At 44.2% G+C, this 21404-nt stretch overlaps 1 protein-coding gene across 2 annotated transcripts in view; it reads left to right on the forward strand.

Moving 5' to 3' along the window:
• MYO1D (myosin ID) overlaps positions 1 to 21404 on the forward strand; it is a 340193-nt gene that overhangs the window by 107964 nt on the left and 210825 nt on the right. For both annotated transcript variants that reach the window (XM_004747082.2, XM_004747083.3), the window contains 6 exons: positions 854 to 999; positions 1077 to 1191; positions 5878 to 6048; positions 10424 to 10494; positions 14000 to 14074; positions 19569 to 19701. In XM_004747082.2, coding sequence (XP_004747139.1) covers positions 854 to 999; positions 1077 to 1191; positions 5878 to 6048; positions 10424 to 10494; positions 14000 to 14074; positions 19569 to 19701 — 711 coding nt within the window. The remainder of the gene's footprint in view (positions 1 to 853; positions 1000 to 1076; positions 1192 to 5877; positions 6049 to 10423; positions 10495 to 13999; positions 14075 to 19568; positions 19702 to 21404) is intronic.

Raw genomic sequence — 21404 nt, forward strand, 5'->3', positions numbered from 1 at the left:
AGAAAGTTCAAGAAGAAGGTGGGAAACCAGGTGGAGTGACGCTGAGTGTCTGGATAACACGTCCGTAGAGAGGCATACGAAAATGCCTACACCGAGGTGCTTGGGTCTTTGATGAGCCACTTCTGTGGAGCGGTGGGAGGTAGGCGAAGAGTGGACTGGATCGATGAGTAAAAGGGAGGCAAAGAGAGGAGGCCAGTCATGTGGATAAGTGCTGGCGGAGGGGGAGGTGGCTGGAGGGAGCTGCTAAACGGGTGTGCTGAAGACGCGCCATGGAGCGTGCTGGTGTCCGATGCGCTTGCGTGGGGCCTGTGGCGCCTTCGTCCACGTGCGTCTGGCTGCGCATGTCCGCGGGCATTGGATATGCGTTGGGTTCTCTAAGAATTTCAGACTGCGGTCTTTGGCTCAGATCTTTACATGGCATTAAAAATCAATATTTGTATTTTTTAGAACCCATAGAGCTTTACTGGAACGTAGATATTAACTCATTGGTTCCCCACTTTCTAATATCTGATGAAATTCACAATCAAGTAATGAGGCGACTTCTGTGAGGGAGTAGGGAAATTATTGATAGAGCCGAGCACAGAGACGAACCCAGGAGTGGTGTCAGAATGCCATAGTGACCAGTAATAGTCTTAAAAAGTCCAAACCATTTCCTTGAGTGTTACCTGCATCATGTAGTTGTTTTGTTTTTTTTTAAAGAGCTGATCTGCATTTCTTATTTTTCTATTTAGAGTAATAACAGCTATGTTAAGTGGTAAGGAAAAAGTAGGTAAGAACTTAAAACTTAGCACGGATCTAAACAGAAGACACAGTCCCAAGCGGGCAAGAGTGAATGATGTTGTTCCTCTCACAGGCAATATACGAACGCCTCTTTTGTTGGATCGTCACCCGCATCAATGATATTATTGAGGTCAAGAACTATGACACCACAGTCCATGGGAAAAATACCGTCATCGGTGTCTTGGATATCTATGGCTTTGAAATCTTTGACAACAACAGGTAAGCTGGGTGACACGCTTCAGATGTTACTGTTCTTGTGTCACGTCTCTGAACCTGATCGATCCTGTCTCTCGCAGCTTCGAGCAGTTCTGCATCAACTACTGCAATGAGAAGCTGCAGCAGCTGTTCATCCAGCTGGTGCTGAAGCAGGAGCAGGAGGAGTACCAGCGGGAGGGCATCCCCTGGAAGCACGTGAGTAGGCGCCTCGGGGAGGTAGCCTTCCCATGCATGGTGTCAAAGAGTGTCAGAGCTCGTCATTTTAGCTGCTCCATTGCAATTTTCTCGGGCCCATGAAACATCTGAACGTTAGCTTTCCTTTTGGGGATACGTGACGACAAGTCGTTTTCGGGGTGTATGGGTGGAATGACTCTCATTGAATGGACTGCCCTGTTGGTGTGCAGGAATGCTGAGTTACAGCCTTTGGACTTGAGAGCAGGTGCTCCGTGGGTCTCCTGTCTAGTAGAGTTTAGCGCCACATAGAGGTCGCTCGAAGGAGCAACTTTTGCCTTAAACTGATTGAGCTTGGCTTCCAAATTTAGTTTATTCTCTTTCCGTCCCCTTTCTTCTCTTATTTCTGCTTTTCCCCCCCCGCTCCTCTACTTTGCAGTCTAAGTGGCACTGTTACTATCTTTGGTTATTATAGTTTATATTCTCCAAAACCCAGGCGTGAAATCATTAACGTTTCCTTCCGTCAGCTGTCCTTCGTGTCCCAGCTAGTATCACCTTCATGTGGCCCTTTTTGAACCCTGACGGTTGTCACAGTCAAATGTCTAGTGAGGCCGGGCCAGAAAGTGGGACTGCCCTGGGGCAGGAGTCCCAGACAGAACTGCTGCAAAGCATGACTTGGGTAGCTCTCTTGCCATTAGACCTCCTGCTTGTGGCAGAATGAAACCTAGTAATGTTTGCTTTTAAATTTGTGTTTTTAAACAATTTTGAGAACAGACTCGAGAAATGCAAAAACTTCCAGGTTTCCACGCACTTCTGTGTTTATGAAACTGTGCTTATTCTATTGCCAAATAGAACACACAATAAAGTTAGTAGTTTTTTAATATCGTACATAGTAGTAAAAAGCTTATTTTTTTAAAAAGATTTTTTATTTATTTGAGAGAGAGACAGTGAGAGAGAGAGCATAAGAGGGGAGAAGGTCAGAGGGAGAAGCAAATTTCCCACGGAGCTGGGAGCCTGATGCAGGACTCAATCCCGGAACTCCGGGATCATGACTTGAGCCGAAGGCAGTTGCTTAACCAACTGAGCCACCCAGGTGCCCCTAAAAAGCTTATTTGATAGGCTGTATATACGTTACTTTTATATTTCTTCCCACCTTCCTACTTTCTCTTTCCTCTCATTCAGAAGGGAGTCAGTGGTATAGTTAGTACCAGTCTTGCTTCAAATTGCATCCTTGCCTTCTGGCATGTGTTAAACATCAGAATACCAGAAAAAAAATTTTGTTTGAGTATCTTAGTGTAAATTTTACTGTTTTACAAATGAACCAAAAGGCGTATTATTCCTTTGTAGTAGAATGACCTATAATTGTGATTTAAGCAGTGAACTCTCATAGCACATTTAAGATGTAAGTCAGTTAAGTTTAGATGTAGCTTTCTTAGAAGGGATCTGCTGTACAATTTAATACACAATTACAATGGAAGCTTCAATTTTTATGACACTTTAATCATAAAACTTGTTATTCAGAGGTGATTCAGAGATACTGGTCAAAAATAACCTTTAAAAATCAGGATATCAAACTCCACAGGCATAGTTGGTAAGGAGAAAAGTCGACAACTACAGTACGCTATGCCAAACATCTGAAAAGGGAGCAGCAGCCCTAAAAATGCAAAAATCTTCAGCAAAATAAACCAAGAAGTAAATGTCCTGGAGGGGACAAAAGGCTAGATCCCAGATAATTGTTACCATACTGACTACCTGCTGGCCCCCCCAGACTGGAATCTCTATTCTGGATAATTATTTCCTTTAAAAAAAAAAACCCAAAACCTCAGTTTCTGAACATGGTGATTGATTTTTTTGTAATATTTTTTTATTATGGAAAATTTAAAGCAAATGTAAGAGCAGAGATCACGATATAATAAACTCCACAGGCCTGTCACCAGCCATGGCAAGTGTCGGTGGGTTGTCAGTCTCGTGTCATTTGGACCCCCCCACCCCAACCCCAGGTTGTTTGGAAGCAAATCTCAGACATCATAATGTATCATCCTTCAATAATCCAGTGTGCTTCTCTAAAAAGTGATGACTTTTATAAATACCATGACCACAGTACCTTTATCACACCTAAGAAGTATAACAGTAATTCCTTATGATCATCAAATACCCAGTCAGTGTTCGAATTTCCTCAGTCATCTTACAGGGGTTGTTTTTGTCTGTTTTTATAGTTGCTTGAATTTGGACCCAACCAAGGTTCTTACATCGTGGTTGGTTGACAGGACGTTCGCACATCTATAGGTTTTCTCCTCCATCTCTCTTTTTTCCTCACAACCTTCCATTGATGAGGATGAGCCGTTTGTTCTGTTGAGCTTGCCACAGTCTGGATTTTACTCATCGGACTCCCGAGGTGTCACCCGTCTATGCCTCTATTCCGTGTATGCCTGTGGTTGTTAGATCTGGAGACTCAGCTGGTTTCAGGAGCATTGTTTTTCTACTGGTCTCTTTCATAGGTGGTATGTGGACTTCTGTCAGGGGGTTCCCAAGGCTTGTTTGTGTCCCTGTTTGACTCACCTTTACAGGCTTTCGGTGCGGTAGTTAATAAGTCATTTTTAGCTGTTGGGACTGGGCATTTGGGCACGCAGCTGCTCTGTCTGTGGTGGGAATGGGAGGCCCAGACCTCTCTGCCCCTGAGCTACCTCGTTCTGTCTCCTCCTGTCCCCTGTAGTCCCTAAAACCTCCTGGGATTTGAGACTGCTGGAAAAAACCTGGTTTGGAAGCCACAACTTGAAGCAACGTTTGAAGAAACCTTAAGCTTAGGAACTAAAAGTTACCGAACTCTTCAGCAAAGACTCATCGCTTTAGTCAGACAGTTGGTTCTTTAGAGGACTTGTTTTGTCCCCGGGGCAAAAGACCTAGTCTTTAATTCCATATCCCCAAGGTCTAAGACTTCAGGTAATAATTAATGTAAGAGTTACCGCTTTTTGAGAAGAGTAAGGATATTGTTTCAAAACCTGGAGATAACTCTTCTCCCTAATTAGGAATAGTAATACGTGTCCACCATAAAAGTACATATTTAGACCAGGTTTCTCCACCTCTGGACTGCTGACGTTCTGGGCCAGATAAGTCTTTGTTGTGTTCGTTTGTTGTGTTTGCTGTCTCAGGCATTGTGCAATGTGTAGTGGCCTCTTCCCACTGGTCACATAGTCATGACCTTCAAAAATGTCTCCAGACACTGCCAAATGCCGCTGGGGCGGGGGTAATCATCCTCTTGAGATTCACTGATATAGACAAACCAGTAAAGTATGAAAAAGGAAGCAGAAGCCACCCTGCCGTCAGTCCATCGATACAGAAGAGAGCTTGGAGGAGGAGGCAGAGCTGAATCCCACAGAAAGACAACTGGCATGAGTCCTTGGACCTTAAATAGCATGGAGCAGGGTCCATGAGAGACTGAAATTGTGTATTCTGAGCTTATAGATCTTATAGCAGAGGATGGAGACAACACTCTGGCTTAGGTACCTCGTAAATGAGGAGGACACATCAGCGCCCAGGACTAAACTGTGATAGTAAACTGCCCGTCTCCAAACAGCGCACAGTGAGCCTGCGTGAGGCCAGTGCACGGTGAGGTGGGTGCTCTCCAAATAAACAGGTGCACAAGAGGTATTTGGGATAAACTCCGTGCATACTGAAGTTGCTAAAAATCCTGTTATTTAGAACTTTATTCAGCTCACAAAAGCACACACAAATAAGATTTTATTTATTTGACAGAGAGAGAGAGAGAGAGAGATCACAAGTAGGCAGAGAGGCAGGCGGGGTGGGTAGGGGGGAGCAGGCTCCCTGCTGAGCAGAGAGCATATGCAGGACTCCATCCCAGGACCCTGGGATCATGACCCGAGCTGAAGGCAGAGGCTTAACCCACTGAGCCACCCAGGTGCCCCTAGAATTAAATTTTTTATATTTTGCCCAGAGAGACATCAAACGTCTTTTAGACCTCTGTGTACCTTTTTCACTTGAGGAAAGCTGGAGAAGACACTCTTGGGTTTTAGTCCTTGAAGGCTGTAGAACTAAAAATTCGAGTTCTGTGTGATGCTGTAACCTCATCCAGTTATGAGTCAAATAATACTTTCAGGTTATTTGTTGGTACATCATGGAGTGTGGGTCTTGTGATTAAATGGCAAACAGATTGGGGGATTGAGAGTATGAAGGAGTGGAGTGAGGTACGGGATTAAAACAAAAGTTAGTGTTGAGGGAACACTGCCTCTTTTATAATTGTTGCCTTGAGCTATCCTCATGTACACGAAGTGTTTCATGATATAAAGTCCACAAAGAAATTTAAAAATGAGCCTCCGATAGAACATGTGGTCATTTTAGCATTAGACCTCAGTAATACTCTGGGCCTGGGGCGCCTGGGTGGCTCAGTGGGTTAAGCCGCTGCCTTCGGCTCAGGTCATGATCCCAGGGTCCTGGGATCGAGTCCCGCATCGGGCTCTCTGCTCAGCAGGGAGCCTGCTTCCCTCTCTCTCTCTCTCTGCCTGCCTCTCTGTCTACTTGTAATCTCTGTCTGTCAAATAAACAAATAAAATCTTTTAAAAAAAAAAAAATACTCTGGGCCTGTTTCCCACCAAGATAACTTTATCTGAACCCCTGAGATGTGCACAGGCGCCGGCGTTTTGCCCATGCTGGTCTCTGGTCCCTCTGTAACGGCTTCCTTGCTGTGTCCTCCAGATCGATTACTTCAACAATCAGATCATCGTGGACCTCGTGGAGCAGCAGCACAAGGGGATCATCGCCATCCTGGATGACGCCTGCATGAACGTCGGCAAAGTCACCGACGAAATATTCCTCGAAGCCCTTAACAGTAAATTGGGCAAACACGGCCATTTTTCCAGCCGAAAGGTAATGTGTTTTATGAGGACTTCCTCTCCTTTTGAGCTGTCAGATTTTCCCCATTGCTGAACAGAATTAAATGGTCTTAAATGTTGGGTTAAAAGAATGTCCGCTGAAGGAAGCAAGGAAAGCCATAAGCATCCATTAAGTGGCCTACTGCTATAAATAAATTCTGCCTCTCTGGTTTATGGGATGACAAGAACGATAAAAAATCATAATATCCAGGAGAGGGAGCTCCAGACTATTCAATTTGCTAGAAATAGGAAAAAATGAACATGATTTTAGAAAGCATGATGTCATTTATAACCAATAGGTACAGAGGCTTTGTTCATGTGCTAGAATTTTGCTCCTGCATCTGATAATTCTGGCACTGAAAACAGCTTTTGTCCTTGACTTTTTACTGTAATCAGTTATAAAATGTAGTATGTGTGCTCTGCCACAGTTCTTCTGACTCCGTGACTCTCTTGAGCATAGAGAAGCTCTGGCTGTAATTCTCCCCATCACAAGGAAACTCATTCCCCTAAATGAATGGATATCCCTCTCAATTCCCCATTTTCCACATTCTAAAAGGTTATTAAACAGATCACATTTCTGTAATAAGTGGTGGCCATTGTGGTTGTCGGACTCTTGTACCGGGCTTTGCGTACAGTGTGTTTGCCATTAGGATTTGCCCTAGGAGGGGCTCACCGTCATCCCTGAGTGTTCCCTACAAGTACCGGCTTGTCCAGCAGCCAGAAGCCGAAAGAGAAACAGCCCCGATGCTCTGTCGCTTCCATAAAGAAATGCTCCTCCATATTTGCATGTAAATCTATGACACACTGCCAATTTTTCTTTAGCACGAATAAGTCCATTTTCTAACTTTGCTCCCTTTGAAAGTATGTAATGGGAACAGAAAGAATCTACAGTTAACTAGATAAAGCACAAATCATCAAGAAATGGATTACTGGGGGCGCCTGGGTGGCTCAGTGGGTTAAGCTTCTGCCTTCGGCTTGGGTCATGGTCTCAGGGTCCTGGGATCGAGCCTCACATCGGGCTCTCTGCTCTGTGGGGAGCCTGCTTACTCCTCTCTGCCTGCCTCTCTGCCTACTTGTGATCTCTGTCTGTCAAATAAATAAATAAAATCTTTTTTAAAAAAATTTAAGAAATGGATTACTGGCTGATAGTTATTTTAGGCCATTTTATTTCTAAGAGGCTCTCCTTGATCTGTTCCCGGGGATTGACTAGGATCCTGACTACGAGTCAGTCAGCTATCAGATCCTACGGTCTGACATTTTACATCGGGGTTCTGGTCGGAGGCGTTCTTCAGTCATTTCCTGTGTATAACACAAGTGCTTAATACATGCCCCTTATCTCCCAAGCATAAGTCGGATGCTGGGGACAGAGCAGCGAGCCAAGTTAGAAGCATCCTACCCCATTTAAAGTGATCTGTTGTAAGATGGTATCTACATCCTACGATGGTTATCTACATCCCTTACAATCCCAGCCCAGGTTCTGAAGACTCACCTAACATCCTGCCTACCCCAGACGGCAGATAATCAGTGTTTGTAAAATTGAATTGAATTTGGTCACGATCAATACCAACTAAATCTGATGGAATATGGAATTTTAAACTAAAACATGCAGGACTCCAATTCATTTAAATAAGTAACTATGATTCATGATAAACCCCCTCATTTTGATTCAACTTGGCCATTTATACACCTGACTTAAATTTGTCCACCAAATATTTTGAAATATCTCATGCTGAAGGTAGCCATGATACAGGGTACTTTTAAGCAGTTGCCACTGATGTGGTAAGAAATTGCAAAATAATAGTTTATCTGGGAAGACAGGAATTCTTTTTTTTTTTAATTTTATTTATTTATTGGAGAGAGGGAGAGAACATGAGTGAATGGAGGGGGGTGGAGCAGAGAGAGAGGGACAAGCAGACTCCCCGCTGAGCATGGAACCCAACACAGGGTTCAGTCTCACACTCTCAGATCATGACCTGAACCCAAATCAAGAATAGGACGCCCAGGGGCGCCTGGGTGGCTCAGACATTAAGCGTCTGCCTTTGGCTCAGGTCGTGATTCCGGGGTCCTGGGAGTGAGCCCCCCATCGGGCTCTCTGCTCAGTGGGAAGTCTGTTTCTCCTTCTCCCACTCCCCCTGTTTGTGTTTCCTCTCTCACTGCGTTTCTGTCAAATAAATAAAGTCTTAAAAAAAAAAAAAAATTGGATGTCCAACCAGCTGAGCTACCCAGGCAACCCAGGGATTTTCTTTCTTTCTTTTCTTTACATGTAGAAACACAGGTGTCTTTGCCTCTAACCCAGTGGCTCTTTTTTCCAGCATCTCCCTCCCCAATCCCCTTGTCTGACAGGGTAAGGGGAGGTGATGCTGGAGGAGGTTCCCCCTGAGATGGGGATTTCTTTTTTTTTTTTTTAATTTATTTATTTGATAGAGATCAGTAGGCAGAGAGGCAGGCAGAGAGAGATGGAGAAGCAGGCTCCTTGCTTGCGGAGCAGAGAGCCTGATGCGGGGCTTGATCCCAGGACCCTGAGATCATGACCTGAGCCAAAGGCAGAGGCTTAACCCACTGAGCCACACAGGCACCCTGAGATGGGGATTTCTAAAGTGTGTTAATTTCTAGGATTACTGCTTTAACAAAGGAAAGAAATGGGATAACCAAGCTGTCAGGATATTTTCATCACTGAATCTTTCTTTTAAAAAACGCTATTATCCTGTATGTTACACCAGGTGTTATCGTTTGCTGTTGGTTACAGATCAGCTCAAGCTATTGGCATGTTAAGTCCGAGGTTTCTGCCTTGTATTTATTTAGGAGCTAAATGGTTCCTCCTACATTAAAGTAATCATGGAGAGATAGGCAAATGGTCCAATAAACCGTGAAATTCCTATTCAAAGTACTGTAAAAATAAAGTTAAATGATATACCGAACTTAATTATTTCCAACACGTAAAGAAAAGTCAAAAACCTTCTGTGTTCAGATCACTTGAGACTTTGCAATATCCAAATGTAAGAATATTCAATTAGTGTGGGCATCTCCTGGGTCCTTTTCCATGAGGAGTTTTATAAATGAAAGGCTTTTATAAAATGGTTAATGAGAGAGAGAGGAAAAGAGGGATTCTATTTTTTGGAGACCCCTCTGTATGTTAGATACTTTGGTCTCCGTGGTTCATGGAAACTTCAGAACAGCTATCCGTGATAAGTAACTGTTTAAGATGCAGACCAAGTAGATGGTAGAGCCAAGATTTGAACCTCAGAAGTCTGACTCTAATTTCTGCTAAGTATTCACTTGTCTGATGGGTAAGCTATTCCATTACTAGTCCAGTTACGAGTGCAGAAGCCACCCTCCTGGTTGGGGGTGTTTTTTGGCTAAGAGTGCAACTTAAGTTGTCATATGTAACTGCGCTCAGTGCTTTATAGACTCTTAGATGTCTGCTTCAGAACCTGTACGCTATTGCGTGATCCTTCACAGGATCCTTTGCAGACAAAGGAGTCTGGCATTACTGTAACAAGGAGACTGTGGAGGCCACCCTATAGAAAAACTGCCTTTCCATAAACTGTTCTTCTTCAAGGAGAAATAGCTGGAGGAAGTTGGTCTCCTTTGAAATGATAACCCTGAACTTGACTCCCAGCTCAGCAAAAGACAAGTGAGCCAGGCCATTGTGTGTCTAGGAGAGCAGATATTACATCTGGTCCCAAGAATCCTTCCCAGAATGACCACCTATCAGCTTTGTGACTTGGGCCAGTTACCTGATCTCTCTGACCCTTAATTTCCTTGTATATAAAAGAAAGCTCCTAATATTTTAAATGTCAGTAGTGAGGATTGCCTGAGATGTACGTGCCCAGTTCACGGCAAGCCCTCAGTGTGGTCTTCCCTAAGTGGAGCCTGGAACAGAAGGAGACTGTGTCAGTCAGGGTAGGCTGGGCCACTTATGACAGCAGCCAGGCTTTCAGCACCAGAGACAGTAGCCCGTTTCTGTTCCAGGGACCCTGACTTCCTCTGTCTTCCGGCTCTTCTGTTCCCTTGCCACTGTCCTTCTCTGCATCAGGCTAGTGGGAGAAGAGGAAGTACCGGACAGGGTCATCTACCTCTTACTAGCTTTGGCCTGACACAGCCACACTTCCTTTCCTCTCCCTGTCCACTGTCAAGCACCTTGTCACATGGCCATATCCACCTGCCAGGGTGACTGGGAAAGAAGTCCAGCTGTGAGGACTTCCAGTGAAAGCTTACAGGCTTTACCACATAAGCCCCACACAGGGTGATTTTGTTCGTAATGGTATCATGATGTGTGACACTCTCATCATCTTATATGACACTGGAGTAGACTTTTAGGAAAACGAAAAGAATCTGTTTTCACACCAATCTCCTTATTGATTTCTTAGCTCTGCGCCTCAGACAAGATCCTGGAGTTTGATCGAGATTTTCGAATCCGGCATTATGCAGGTGATGTAGTGTGAGTATCTTACCGGGGGACCTAACACCATGATCTGCATGCAGCTTCACTTCAGAAAACAGAGCCAGGGGAAATAAAAACTGTCTTCCTACTCATTTGTGGTTTTTAGCCACCTCATAGGCGAGTATAGTTTCATCTCCTCACTTAAAAAAAAATTGGCTTTGTTTCATTCATTCCTTGCTTTTCCAACTTTTCTTGAGCGCACACGATGGCGGCCGTGCGCAGCCCTGGTGTAGCTGGCGCTCAGAGCAGCTGATGGGTAAATGCCTTATGGGCGGATGTTAACGAGAGAAAGATGGAGGAGGTGGGCCTTTCTGTGAAGAAGCTAACAGTCCAGCGGTGGACGCATACCTGCTAAGTCACTATAACGAACAATGGGAAGAAGGGTCAAATGGGAGATGCGTGAGGCCTTATGGAAACACCGAGGAGGGAGAACCATGCTGGGGCAAGGAATGTAGAGAGGTTTTGGTGTAGGAAGTGATATCCAAGCTGAGTCCTCAAAGTAAAAGAGGCTCCGTCAGGAGCAAGAATTGGGAATTAGGAAAGGAGAGGAGCCAGGAGGCTCATGGGCCCGGAGGCAAGAGCCACCATCACGTGCGAAGAGCTACAAGCAGTTGGGTGATGATGTGAGTGGTAACTAGTTTTTCCATATTATTTCCAAATGTCAGTTGGAAAGGTAGAAGTCTCACCAGCCACGTCTTCTGGTCACAATATCAGAAAAGTAGAAATTAATAAGAGCTATCAGAGGCCCCTAGGGCTGCGATAACACAATGGTGACTTAACAGGAGAAAAGTGTGTGCTTTCTCAGTTCTGGAGGCCCCAAGTCTGAACTCTGGGTGTCACAGGGCCGTGGGATGGAGGTTCTAGAGGATGATTATTCCTCGCCTCTGCCAGCTTCTGGTGGCTGCAGACACTGCTTGGCTCACGGCCGTGTCTCTCCAGTCTCTGCCTCTGAGCTCACACTGCTGCCGCTGCCTCGGCACATCTGGGTTAAAACTCCCTTGGCCTCTTTTTTTTTTTTTTTTAAAGTAGGCTCTACGCCCAGCAGGGAATCCAACATGGGCCTTGAACTCACAACCCTGAGATTAAGACCTAAGCTTAACCGACTGAACCACCCAGGCACCCCTGCCTGTGTCTTAAAACTACAATTGTGGTGGTGTTTAGGGCCCACCTGGGTAATACAGGATCCGCTTCTCTCAAGATCTTTGATATCATCACATCTTTTGTCATAGAAAATCACACTCACAGGGGCTGGGAATTTGACATAGATAGCTTTCCAGGACGGGTGGGGGGAGCATTTTTCTGCCTGCTACACTTACTGTGTGTTGTCCACTAAACACCACTTCTTACCTGATTATTGTTTACAGTTTCTTCTCTTCCTTCCACATTAGAGGTCTCTTGACCATAACCCGTTTCAGGAAGAGATTACATAACAACAACAATAACAAAAAAGGCAAATGATCATCTCCACAAATGCCAAAAAGACATTTGAAGAAATTTTAATAGCTGTCCCTGATTTAAATTAAAACTCTGAGTCATAAAATAATATAGCTCGAGATGATCACCCCATCTGTCAAACTAGCCATTAGTGCTGGAATGGCACCATTTTCCACTTGTTCTGGTCCCGTTCCAAGGTTCCAGAACACTGAAGAGGGGAGAGGCAGCAGTGGGCACACTCTCCCCCTGAAAACACAGGCCTCATTTGCAGGATGCATCTCTCCAGTTCGGAAGCATCAAAGCAGGGCTGGTCAGAGGCCTTGGAGATCAGCTAGCCTGGTGCCTTTACTTTATAGATGGAGAAACTTATGGAAAGGGTGTAATAACACCTCATCCAAGGTCACACAGTAAGTTTATGGAGTGGCTGAGACAGTAACTAGTTTCCAGACTCCTAGTCCAGAATGCTGGCTGACCTATCTGAGGGGTATTCAGTGCCCTAGACTTCCCCTGCTGTCATTAAGCCCTTCGATCCTTTTCTAGATTCTTACTGCATTATCTTCTGTGTGCACAATGTTTTGTAAGGTCTGGTTTCCGCCCACAAAAAGCTTACCATATAAAACTGAATACATACCTATATGATTGTGTGCGTGTGTTTATTTCTACTCATAAATATGCATACACTTAATATACATACATTTGCATGCATACATCAATGCAATAAAAGATGGTCTAAGATAATCACCATAGAGCTAATAATAGTATTGTCAGAATTTAGAAATAATCACATGATGTAATTCTTCTATCTATGAGAAGCCCAGGAAGGCTGATGCTAGTCCTTAGAAGCTAGGAATTATTTTTAAAGGGAGAAGTGGGAAGGGTGCTAGAAATATTCAGGAAATAGTAACTAGGTCCATTTAAGTGGAGTGTGTCCTTTTGTACGGAAATGCCTGGAAAATTAGATTGAGATCAATCATAATGGGTCTTAAAGGCCAAAATAAAGACTTCACAGTTCAAATGTTCTAGGTTGGACAAAAGATTAAGAGTCAGGTGGCTTCAAGGTTTCGTGCAAAGTGACTTGAAGGCCTTAGGAAACGGATCTCGGGTGCGTGAGGCAAGGAAAGATTCTGGGACCTGGTGACCTTGAAGCTCCCCTGGACACTGCAGCCTGAAGGAACCCTCTCAGAGAATTAAATATGTGAGGCTGGCGCACTGGTGAGGGGGCAGGGTAAGACATCTGAGAATCGCCTCGATGTGATGATCGTCAAGGCAGAAAGTACAGACCAGCGAGAAAGTCGAGCTGTCGGGGCATCTAGAGCTCGTCTTTGCACAGCCTCTGAGCCTCCATCAGTTCTGTGCCCCCAGCAGTGTACTCGCTCCTCTGGGTGGGGTCTACGCCCGTCGCTGCCATAGAGCGGCTGCACTCCCTCCCTCCCCCACTGCAGACGTAGCCAGCGTCTCAGGACCTTACTCCTTTTTCCTTCAAACCATGAGTGCCGGCCTCGTTGTTTCCTCTCCTGTCCTCTGTGCATGTGCCTGCCCCTCTCCCTTCATGTGATCTGTTTCCCTGTGTGATCTCCCTTCCTCTTCCTCCTCTGCTTATCCAGATCTTACCGTACTTTGCAGTTCTTCTTGGATTATTTTTTCCCACCCTGAGCACACTGAGAGAACCTTAGGCAAGTCACCTTAACCTGCTTACAGAAGAGACCGTTAGTTCCTGTATGTCGCAGTTTTGCTTTTATCTTAGGAGTGCTGGATGATAAACACAGCTATCTTTTTAAGAGTCATCTTCTTGAGGTAAGCAGTAAACCAGTAGACAATGACAGTCTTAATCATAGTGATGGTACTGACCTTTGCTCTCCTTTTGAGGAATTGAAACAACGTCCCCTCTTTTTAGTAGGTAAATTTGATATTCTTTAACACAGAACAAAGTGGAAAATATTAGCTCTACAGATGATTGATGGCATTATTAACAGTGGAAAGGCTTGTAGACTTGTCAAGAAACCTAAAGGTGGTGGCTCTTGCTTAGTGAATAATACATGTTTCCCATGGTTTTTTTTTCCTCAACTAGCTATTCGGTCATTGGATTTATTGACAAAAATAAAGACACTTTGTTTCAAGATTTCAAGCGTCTCCTGTATAACAGGTAGGACTGAAATTTTTATTGATTATCTTTCCATTGAACTCTTTGTCATATATGTTGCATAATAGGTATGCGCATGATTACTTTTATGTGGCAGTTTTAAGAGCTTCTGACAAATTTTCTAGTTCTGTGCGACCGTAATGAATGAATGAAATAATGTGATTATACAGTCTATAAATTTAGGATGGGGACCTGCTGCTAATATGACTTCCCTTGATTTCCCTTGGGTTCCCTTCGTTTCTCTATTCACTACTGCTGTCCTTCTGGCACCCCGGCCAGTGTCTCCAGGGGAAGCCAGTGGCAATGGGGGAGGGGTCTTGGATAAGGTAAATGCTTTACACATGCAGATTCCCACTGTAGTCCCTTTGCTTCCAACTAAGAGACCCTCCTAATATCAGAGTGGCATCTATTGTCCATGTTGACAGATCTTCAGGGGAGAGAACCTTCCCATAGTTCTAGAAAATGTGGAAAAGATGTGGTGAAATAACACCAGCCAAAGGATACCAAGTTCAAACCCAGTATGAATGCTTTGGAAAGAGCCGTAAAGAAAAGCCTCTCAGCCCGTTTCTTCTTTTGGACGAGAGAAATGTAGTCGCATATTTACTAAGTCTACTTAGTTGGCCAAGAGATCATCAAAAATGTGTTCAACGTGCAGCTGTGAAAACAGTTTAGGCTAAGTGCCTGCCCTCCTGGCTCTGCTCTTCCAACGGAGATGACAGTTAGTAAGAAAACAAGTCACTTTCCGGTAGTGACAAGTGCTGTAAAGAAAAATATAGTAGGTAGGAGATTGCAGGGTGCAGACAAGGAACAGGAGGGGAGCCATTATTAAGAAGGGTGATCAGAAAACCTTCTTAAAAGAGGGGACTTTTGAGCAGAGGACTAAATGAAGTGAGGGAGTGAGCCGTGAACTTGTCGGGGTGGGGCGGGGAGAGCACTGCAGGCAGAGAGCAGCCAGTACCAAGGCACCAAGGTGGGAGTGAGCAGCACAGCGTCTCAAGAGCAGCAAGGAGGCTAGTGGGGCTAAAAGTAGAGTGAGGGATAGGGAAAGCAATAGGGAATGAATTTAGGGAGGTCAGCAGGGCGTGGATCCTGCAGAGTCCGTGAGCCAAAGTAAGAATGAAACATGAAGAGAAGGCATCAGAATTTATGATAGGAAGTGATTTATACTTTAAAGAACCTACTGGGGCTGCTGTGTAAAGGGCAAGAGAAGAAATGAGACCAAATAGAAGACTCATAATCCAGATGGTGTAACAGAGCTCATGAAAAGTGGTCAGAGTGAGTGAGATTTTGCAAGTGGAGCCAACAGGGTTTGCCATTAGATGGGATGTATGGTAGGAGAGAAAAACAGAAATTGGAGACGAAGCCTGAGCCGTGGGGAAGGGATGCTCAAGGTGGGGAAGACAATGGGAGGGGCTAACTGGGTGGGGGAGTTGGAGTGTGTTGTTTTGGATGTGTTTTGTCATATTGGACACGCCGCTGGGAATGCCAGGAGACAGTTGTGGATATGCATTGGGAATTTCGGTAAAGGAGAGACTAGAGCTACAAATCCATGGTCATCAGTCTGTTGACAGTATTTAAAGCCATAAGATTAGCTGAGATGAACAAGGGTGAACTTAGACAAATATAAAAGAAGAGGTCAAAGAGACTCATTCCTGAGACTCACCAGCATTCGGAGTCAAGCAAGAAAGAACCAACTAGCAAAGGCAGTGGGGCTGCCAGTAAGGCAGTAAGAAAGCCAGGAATCTGGTGTCATAGAGACCAAGCCAAGAAAAAAGTGCTTTAAGAAGAAAACAACTGTAAACCATGTCAAATACTGTCCAAAGCAAAGTAAGTTGAGGACCAGGATTAACCATGGGATTTGCTGACATGAAGGCTAGTGGGACTCTTGACAACACTGGTCTCAGTAAAGTCGTGAAGACGAATGTCTAATTGAATTGGGCTCCAGAGACTATGGATAATGAGAATGTGGAGACGTCGTGTTTAAGCTCTTCTTTCAGGAAGTTTTACTATTAAATGGTTCAGCGGTGTGGATGTCGAAGGTTCCAAGGACAGTGATGGAGCTCTCTCCACACCAGAAAGTTACATGGGAATGCGAGAAGGGCTCCAGATAAGAATTGGTCACGGGGAAAAGAGACTTTCAGAAAGGAGTCTCGGAGCTTGAACTTTCAGTCAAGCTGCACCCACTTTGAGGGACAAATGACAGAGTCTCGCATCATTCTGTATGGGTAACGTCAAAAACTCAAACTGGAAAAACGGCTTCAGTTGGCCAGTGGCAATATCAGTGTGTGTTACCAGGGGAAGGCAGCCATGTGGTATACCAGGAGGCTACAGAAGGCAGCATTTGTTACTTTCATGAATTTATTGTGGCCCATGGGTTCAGCTCAGTGAGAGCAGCTCTGCCTCTTAGTGGTGGATTCACGTAATCCCAAATTCACAGGACCAGTGTAGGAACAAAGCCATGTGGGAATTTATTTCCTGGGAAAAATCTGACCATTTTTCCCTGGAGTTTTTTATTTGCATTGGTATTTTTATACTTGCATTGATGACAGGCTATTCCCCCCACTGGAAAACCTGCTTGGGAAGTCACATGGCAATGAGAATGCTAGTTTATTAATTGACAGTGAAAAATATTACCCATAGAATCCAGAGTGCTTAGTTGCTTGGTAAGCATGAAAGTAGAACAAAGGGACTTGGGTAAATCCAACAGTTAAGGGCTGTAGACTCAGAGGAATCTGTTTCCCAGTGGGGATGGTCTTACGAAGGACTGTTGACTGAAGCTGTTTGTATATATCTGCATAATAGGGAAGGTCTTGCCAGTGGGATGGGGAAGTCTTGAAATTATTTTGGCTAAAACCATCTTCCTAGGGATGCCTGGGTGGCTCAGTGGGTTAAGCCGCTGCCTTCAGCTCAGGTCATGATCTCAGGGTCCTGGGATCGAGCCCCGCATTGGGCTCTCTGCTCAGCAGGGAGTCTGCTTCCTCCTCTCTCTCTCTGCCTGCCTGTCTGCCTGCTTGTGATCTCTGTCTGTCAAATAAGTAAATAAAATCTTTAAAAAAAAATAAATAAAACCATCTTCCTAGATCATGTTGGGATGTGCTTCCTTTACCTTTGGACACTTTTCGATGCTTCTGTGGCTAACCCTTCCCAAATCCCCATCCTTTCTCTGTATATATGTAAAGAAGAATCCTTGCATCTCTGGTTCTGTAGACCTTGAGTATATACTTGCCTGTACGCTTGCATTTGCATGTGTGTGTGCGTGTGTGTAATGGGAAGAGGAAGGGAGGGAGTGGGTGGCCCACCAGATACCCAGACTCTGCTCTTCACTACCTCACTGCTAAGTCAGGTAAATTTTCTTGTCTGTTAAACCTGCTGGGTTTCTGGATAAATAAGCTTCCCCTTTATAAAAGGGCTCTTACAAATGTTTGGAAACTACTTTGTTAATATTATATGCATGACTTACTGGCCCGGAAGTTCATTCTTTTTAGAATGTACGTGTCTAGATTCATTACATATCAATTCTACTATTTAATAATAGTAATAATGAATATCTTATTTCCTTCATTTCCAATCTTCCCCTTTCCCTCTATTTACAAGGTTAAACATGGAAAGAATCTAAATATGGCCAACAGTGAGATAGGTAGAAACTGCATAGACCCAAACAGACTGCAGTCTTCAGTCTTTGGTCTGCATCAGAATTTTCAAAGTGGGGACGCCTGGGTGGCTCAGTTGGTTGGACAACTGCCTTCGGCTCAGGTCATGATCCTGGATTCCTGGGATCGAGTCCCGCATCAGGCTCCCAGCTCCATGGGGAGTCTGCTTCTCTCTCTGACCTTCTCCTCGCTCATGCTCTCTCTCACTGTCTCTCTCTCAAATAAATAAATAAAATATTTAAAAAAAAAAAAAAGAATTTTCAAAGTGCACACGTTCTACTTTCTGGAAATTCTATTCAGTGAGTATTAGGAAGACATCCAGGCTTCCTCTGCACTAAGGGTTGAGAACCATTGCCTTAATTCTCGCTCAGCCAAAGACTAGAATGGAAAATTTTAAGAAGAAGCAAGAGACCTTTATGGGGTCATTTTTACTGAGAGGTGCCTCATTGGGAAATCAGGGACTAGGACCAGAAAGGGGATAAAATGAGGTCTCTGAGCCACACGCAGATCACTGGGTTAATTTACCACCACCTTCCGTGGTAGTCGGCACGGCTCGCTTGCAAGGGTGGGGGCTGGGCACGCTGCTCTATCTCTGTTCACAGACCCCGTCAGTCTTCAACCCACCATTTATCCTGTTTGCCCTCTTGTCACTTACTCCGGCATTTCACAGATTTTATTTTGAGTCTCTGTGTGCAGAAGTTAACTAGGTATTTGGGGGACCGCTTCAATTTCCTCCTTTTTACACCAGGGAGAGAAAAATGGGCAGAATGATGGCAGCGGTAAACACAGTCAGCAGAGAATGTCCTTGCTGACTCCCTTCTATCTCCTCAGCCCCAACTTAAAAATAAATAGATACATTAAATAAAAAGATTTCTGACAAATAGCGTCGTAGGGTGACAGGTGACAGCACTGCCTGACCCCCAGAGATGCGGACCCATGTGTCATATGCCCGCAACTAGTGTAACATTGTGTGTCAGCTGTACGCAAATAAAAAGAAAGAGAGAAGTTTCCAAGACACAAGCAGCATTTTGAGTTCCAATTCCTCTAAAATCAAAGGCACCCAGAAGGAAACAGGAAGAAAATCAGGAGTCGAGACCACCACATGTCATCTTTGAAGAGATGTGTCCACAGAGCCAAATAATGATTTTCTCAAGTACTTCGCATCAAACCTGGCCTGAAGTACACTGTGGGAGTCGGAAGGAAACGGTCTCCGTGTCACATCAGTGAACTAGCGTAACCGCCCATAACGGAGCGCGTAAATTCAGCTGTGGGTCGGGGTTTACGAGAAGGCCATGTAGAAACGATTCTTTCGTGTTCTTGCTTGTCTTGTTCGGAAGAGCTGGCTTTTTGTCCTGTCACCTGTTCTGTGGGAATCTTTTCCCCCATGAGAAGATGCTTTCACACCCGTGTTTCCTGCAGTCCCATTGAGCATTGTTTTTTCCCTGGAGGCTTGTCCTCCTCCTCCTAAGTACCACCCAACTTTTTATTTTACATATGTATGGTAAGAGCTGTGTTAGCCATTTGAGGGTCCTAGATGTCACTTTAAAGTTTAAAGAATTCTTTTCTCAGTTTGTGTATGTCATCTCTACACCCAACATGGGGCTCGAACTCACGACCTCAACACTAAGAGTCACACGCTCCACTAAGAATTTTTTAAACGTAGGATAGTTTGGACGCATCTTCTCCATCTGTGGTATGCTCTCTCCCACTACACTTTCTCAACCTAATTTTCTAGGCGGAGTCTTTTTCCCAGCTAGGCCTTGTGACCCAGAGCACAGTCCAACAGAATGGTTTCTTGTCAGAGTATTGCAATGTAATGTTCACATCGCTCTCCCTGTGCCTCTCAGTTCCAATCCTGTGCTGAAGGATATGTGGCCCGAAGGCAAACTGAGTATTACGGAGGTGACCAAGCGACCTCTGACTGCTGCCACCTTGTTTAAGAATTCGATGATCGCTTTAGTGGACAACCTTGCATCGAAGGTAACTGTTCTCTTTACCACATATCCATCTTAGGGCCACTTTCGGTGGTCACTGGCACTGCTTGCTGCCATGCACTCCCCCTTGATGCATGTTGCAGAGAATGTAGGTGCAATTTGCCTTTTAGGCAATTGTAATAAATCAAACTGAAGCATGTCTATTTAAAGTGACTGTTCTACTAGAATTTTTTATTCCTGTTTTTTTTTTTTTTAAACTTGGCTGGGTGAAACAGTTGTTTGTGTCTAAGTAGAAATGCTTCTTGTTAAGGTTGAGCTTTATATGGTTGTCAAAAATACAAAGTCTTAGTGAGACCTTAAAAAAATTTCATATATACGTGTATATATATATAAACTATAAAGTAGAACATGTACCTAGCAAAATGAACTGCAGCCCTGAACAAAAGAAAGGGCATGGCCTAAAAAAAATCTTGAATTAAATAGTAATATGCCATCCATGTATCATGTCTGGATACAAAATGACCAGACAGAGTATCAAGAGGAAGTTTAATATTTAAGTATTGTTGAAATAAACTGTTGTATTATTGACAGTTGGTTCTGCTGCTGATTGCTCCTTTCAGGTGTACTACTGTTTGGTAACTTCAGTCTGTTTCTGCCCCCCACGTCCGCCACCCTCCTCCCACTGCCACCCCATCCTGCCACCCTCCTCTCCCACTACTCTCTGCCAAAGAACAGATTTCTACTCTTAACTGCTGCTGCTGACAAGTTTGATAAATGAGGCGGCTTTCCGGGACTCATTATTTTTAGTTCCTTCATTTTTATCTCTCTCTTCTGGTGCTTTTCCTCTGTATTTTATTCTCTGTTGTTATCTTTTTTTTTTTTTTTTTTAACCAACTTCCTCTCTAAGAATTTAAATCTCTACTGTTCCTGATTACTTCACTATGGATAAATTAGGCAAAGGCACAAGAACACATCTGTTCAGTAGCTTTCTATTTCTTTCTGTCAGGATTCTTTGGCTTCATGTGACAACAAATAAGCCCAGTTTGCTGGCTTGTGGAATCAAACCTCTAGAAAGGCAAGGGCGAGGACACCAGAACCAAAGAGCAGAACACCATTAGAATCCTTCCTCTTGTCTCTAAGCTTCTCTGTGCTTGTCAGTTCCAACGTGCCTCATCCCACAAGAGGGAAGGTGAACCTAGAAGGAGGGCATGTGACACAAGAAACAGAACCGAACACAGAATTTTATAAAACATGTTTATAGAATATATTACAGTTTACAAAATGTATTAGATTTATTTCATTAACTAGGAAAGGACTGCCTTTATTTTCTAAAATTGGTAGTTAAATGTGCATTTTTTAAAAATAAAAATTCTGGAACCATCCCTAATTTCTGTACCAGGAACTGCATTCTAATAAATAATAATAAAAGAGAGACCCCCTCCCCCAAATGAGTGGCTTAAACAGAGAGACATTAATTTCTCTGTCCTGCAGGTAAGTGTCCAGAAGCAGGCATCCCAGGACTGGTATAGCAGCCTTAAGGTTTTTAGGGACCCGGGTGCTTTCTGTCTTTCTCTTCTACCATAGTGTGCTTGGTGTCCATCCTGGCCCAAAATGGCAGCAGGGGCTTCTTCCCTTTCAGAGAGACTTCCTAGGAGTCTCACACAGCATGTCCGCCACGTCTCATTCACTATACCTGGTTGCCAGGGAAACTGGGAAGTGCATTTTTATCCTGGTCAGTAGTGTACCTAG

Source organism: Mustela putorius, unplaced genomic scaffold (genome assembly GCF_011764305.1).
Source record: "Mustela putorius furo isolate JIRA1106 unplaced genomic scaffold, ASM1176430v1.1 tig00003962_pilon_pilon_pilon, whole genome shotgun sequence".
NCBI lineage: Eukaryota > Metazoa > Chordata > Mammalia > Carnivora > Mustelidae > Mustela > Mustela putorius.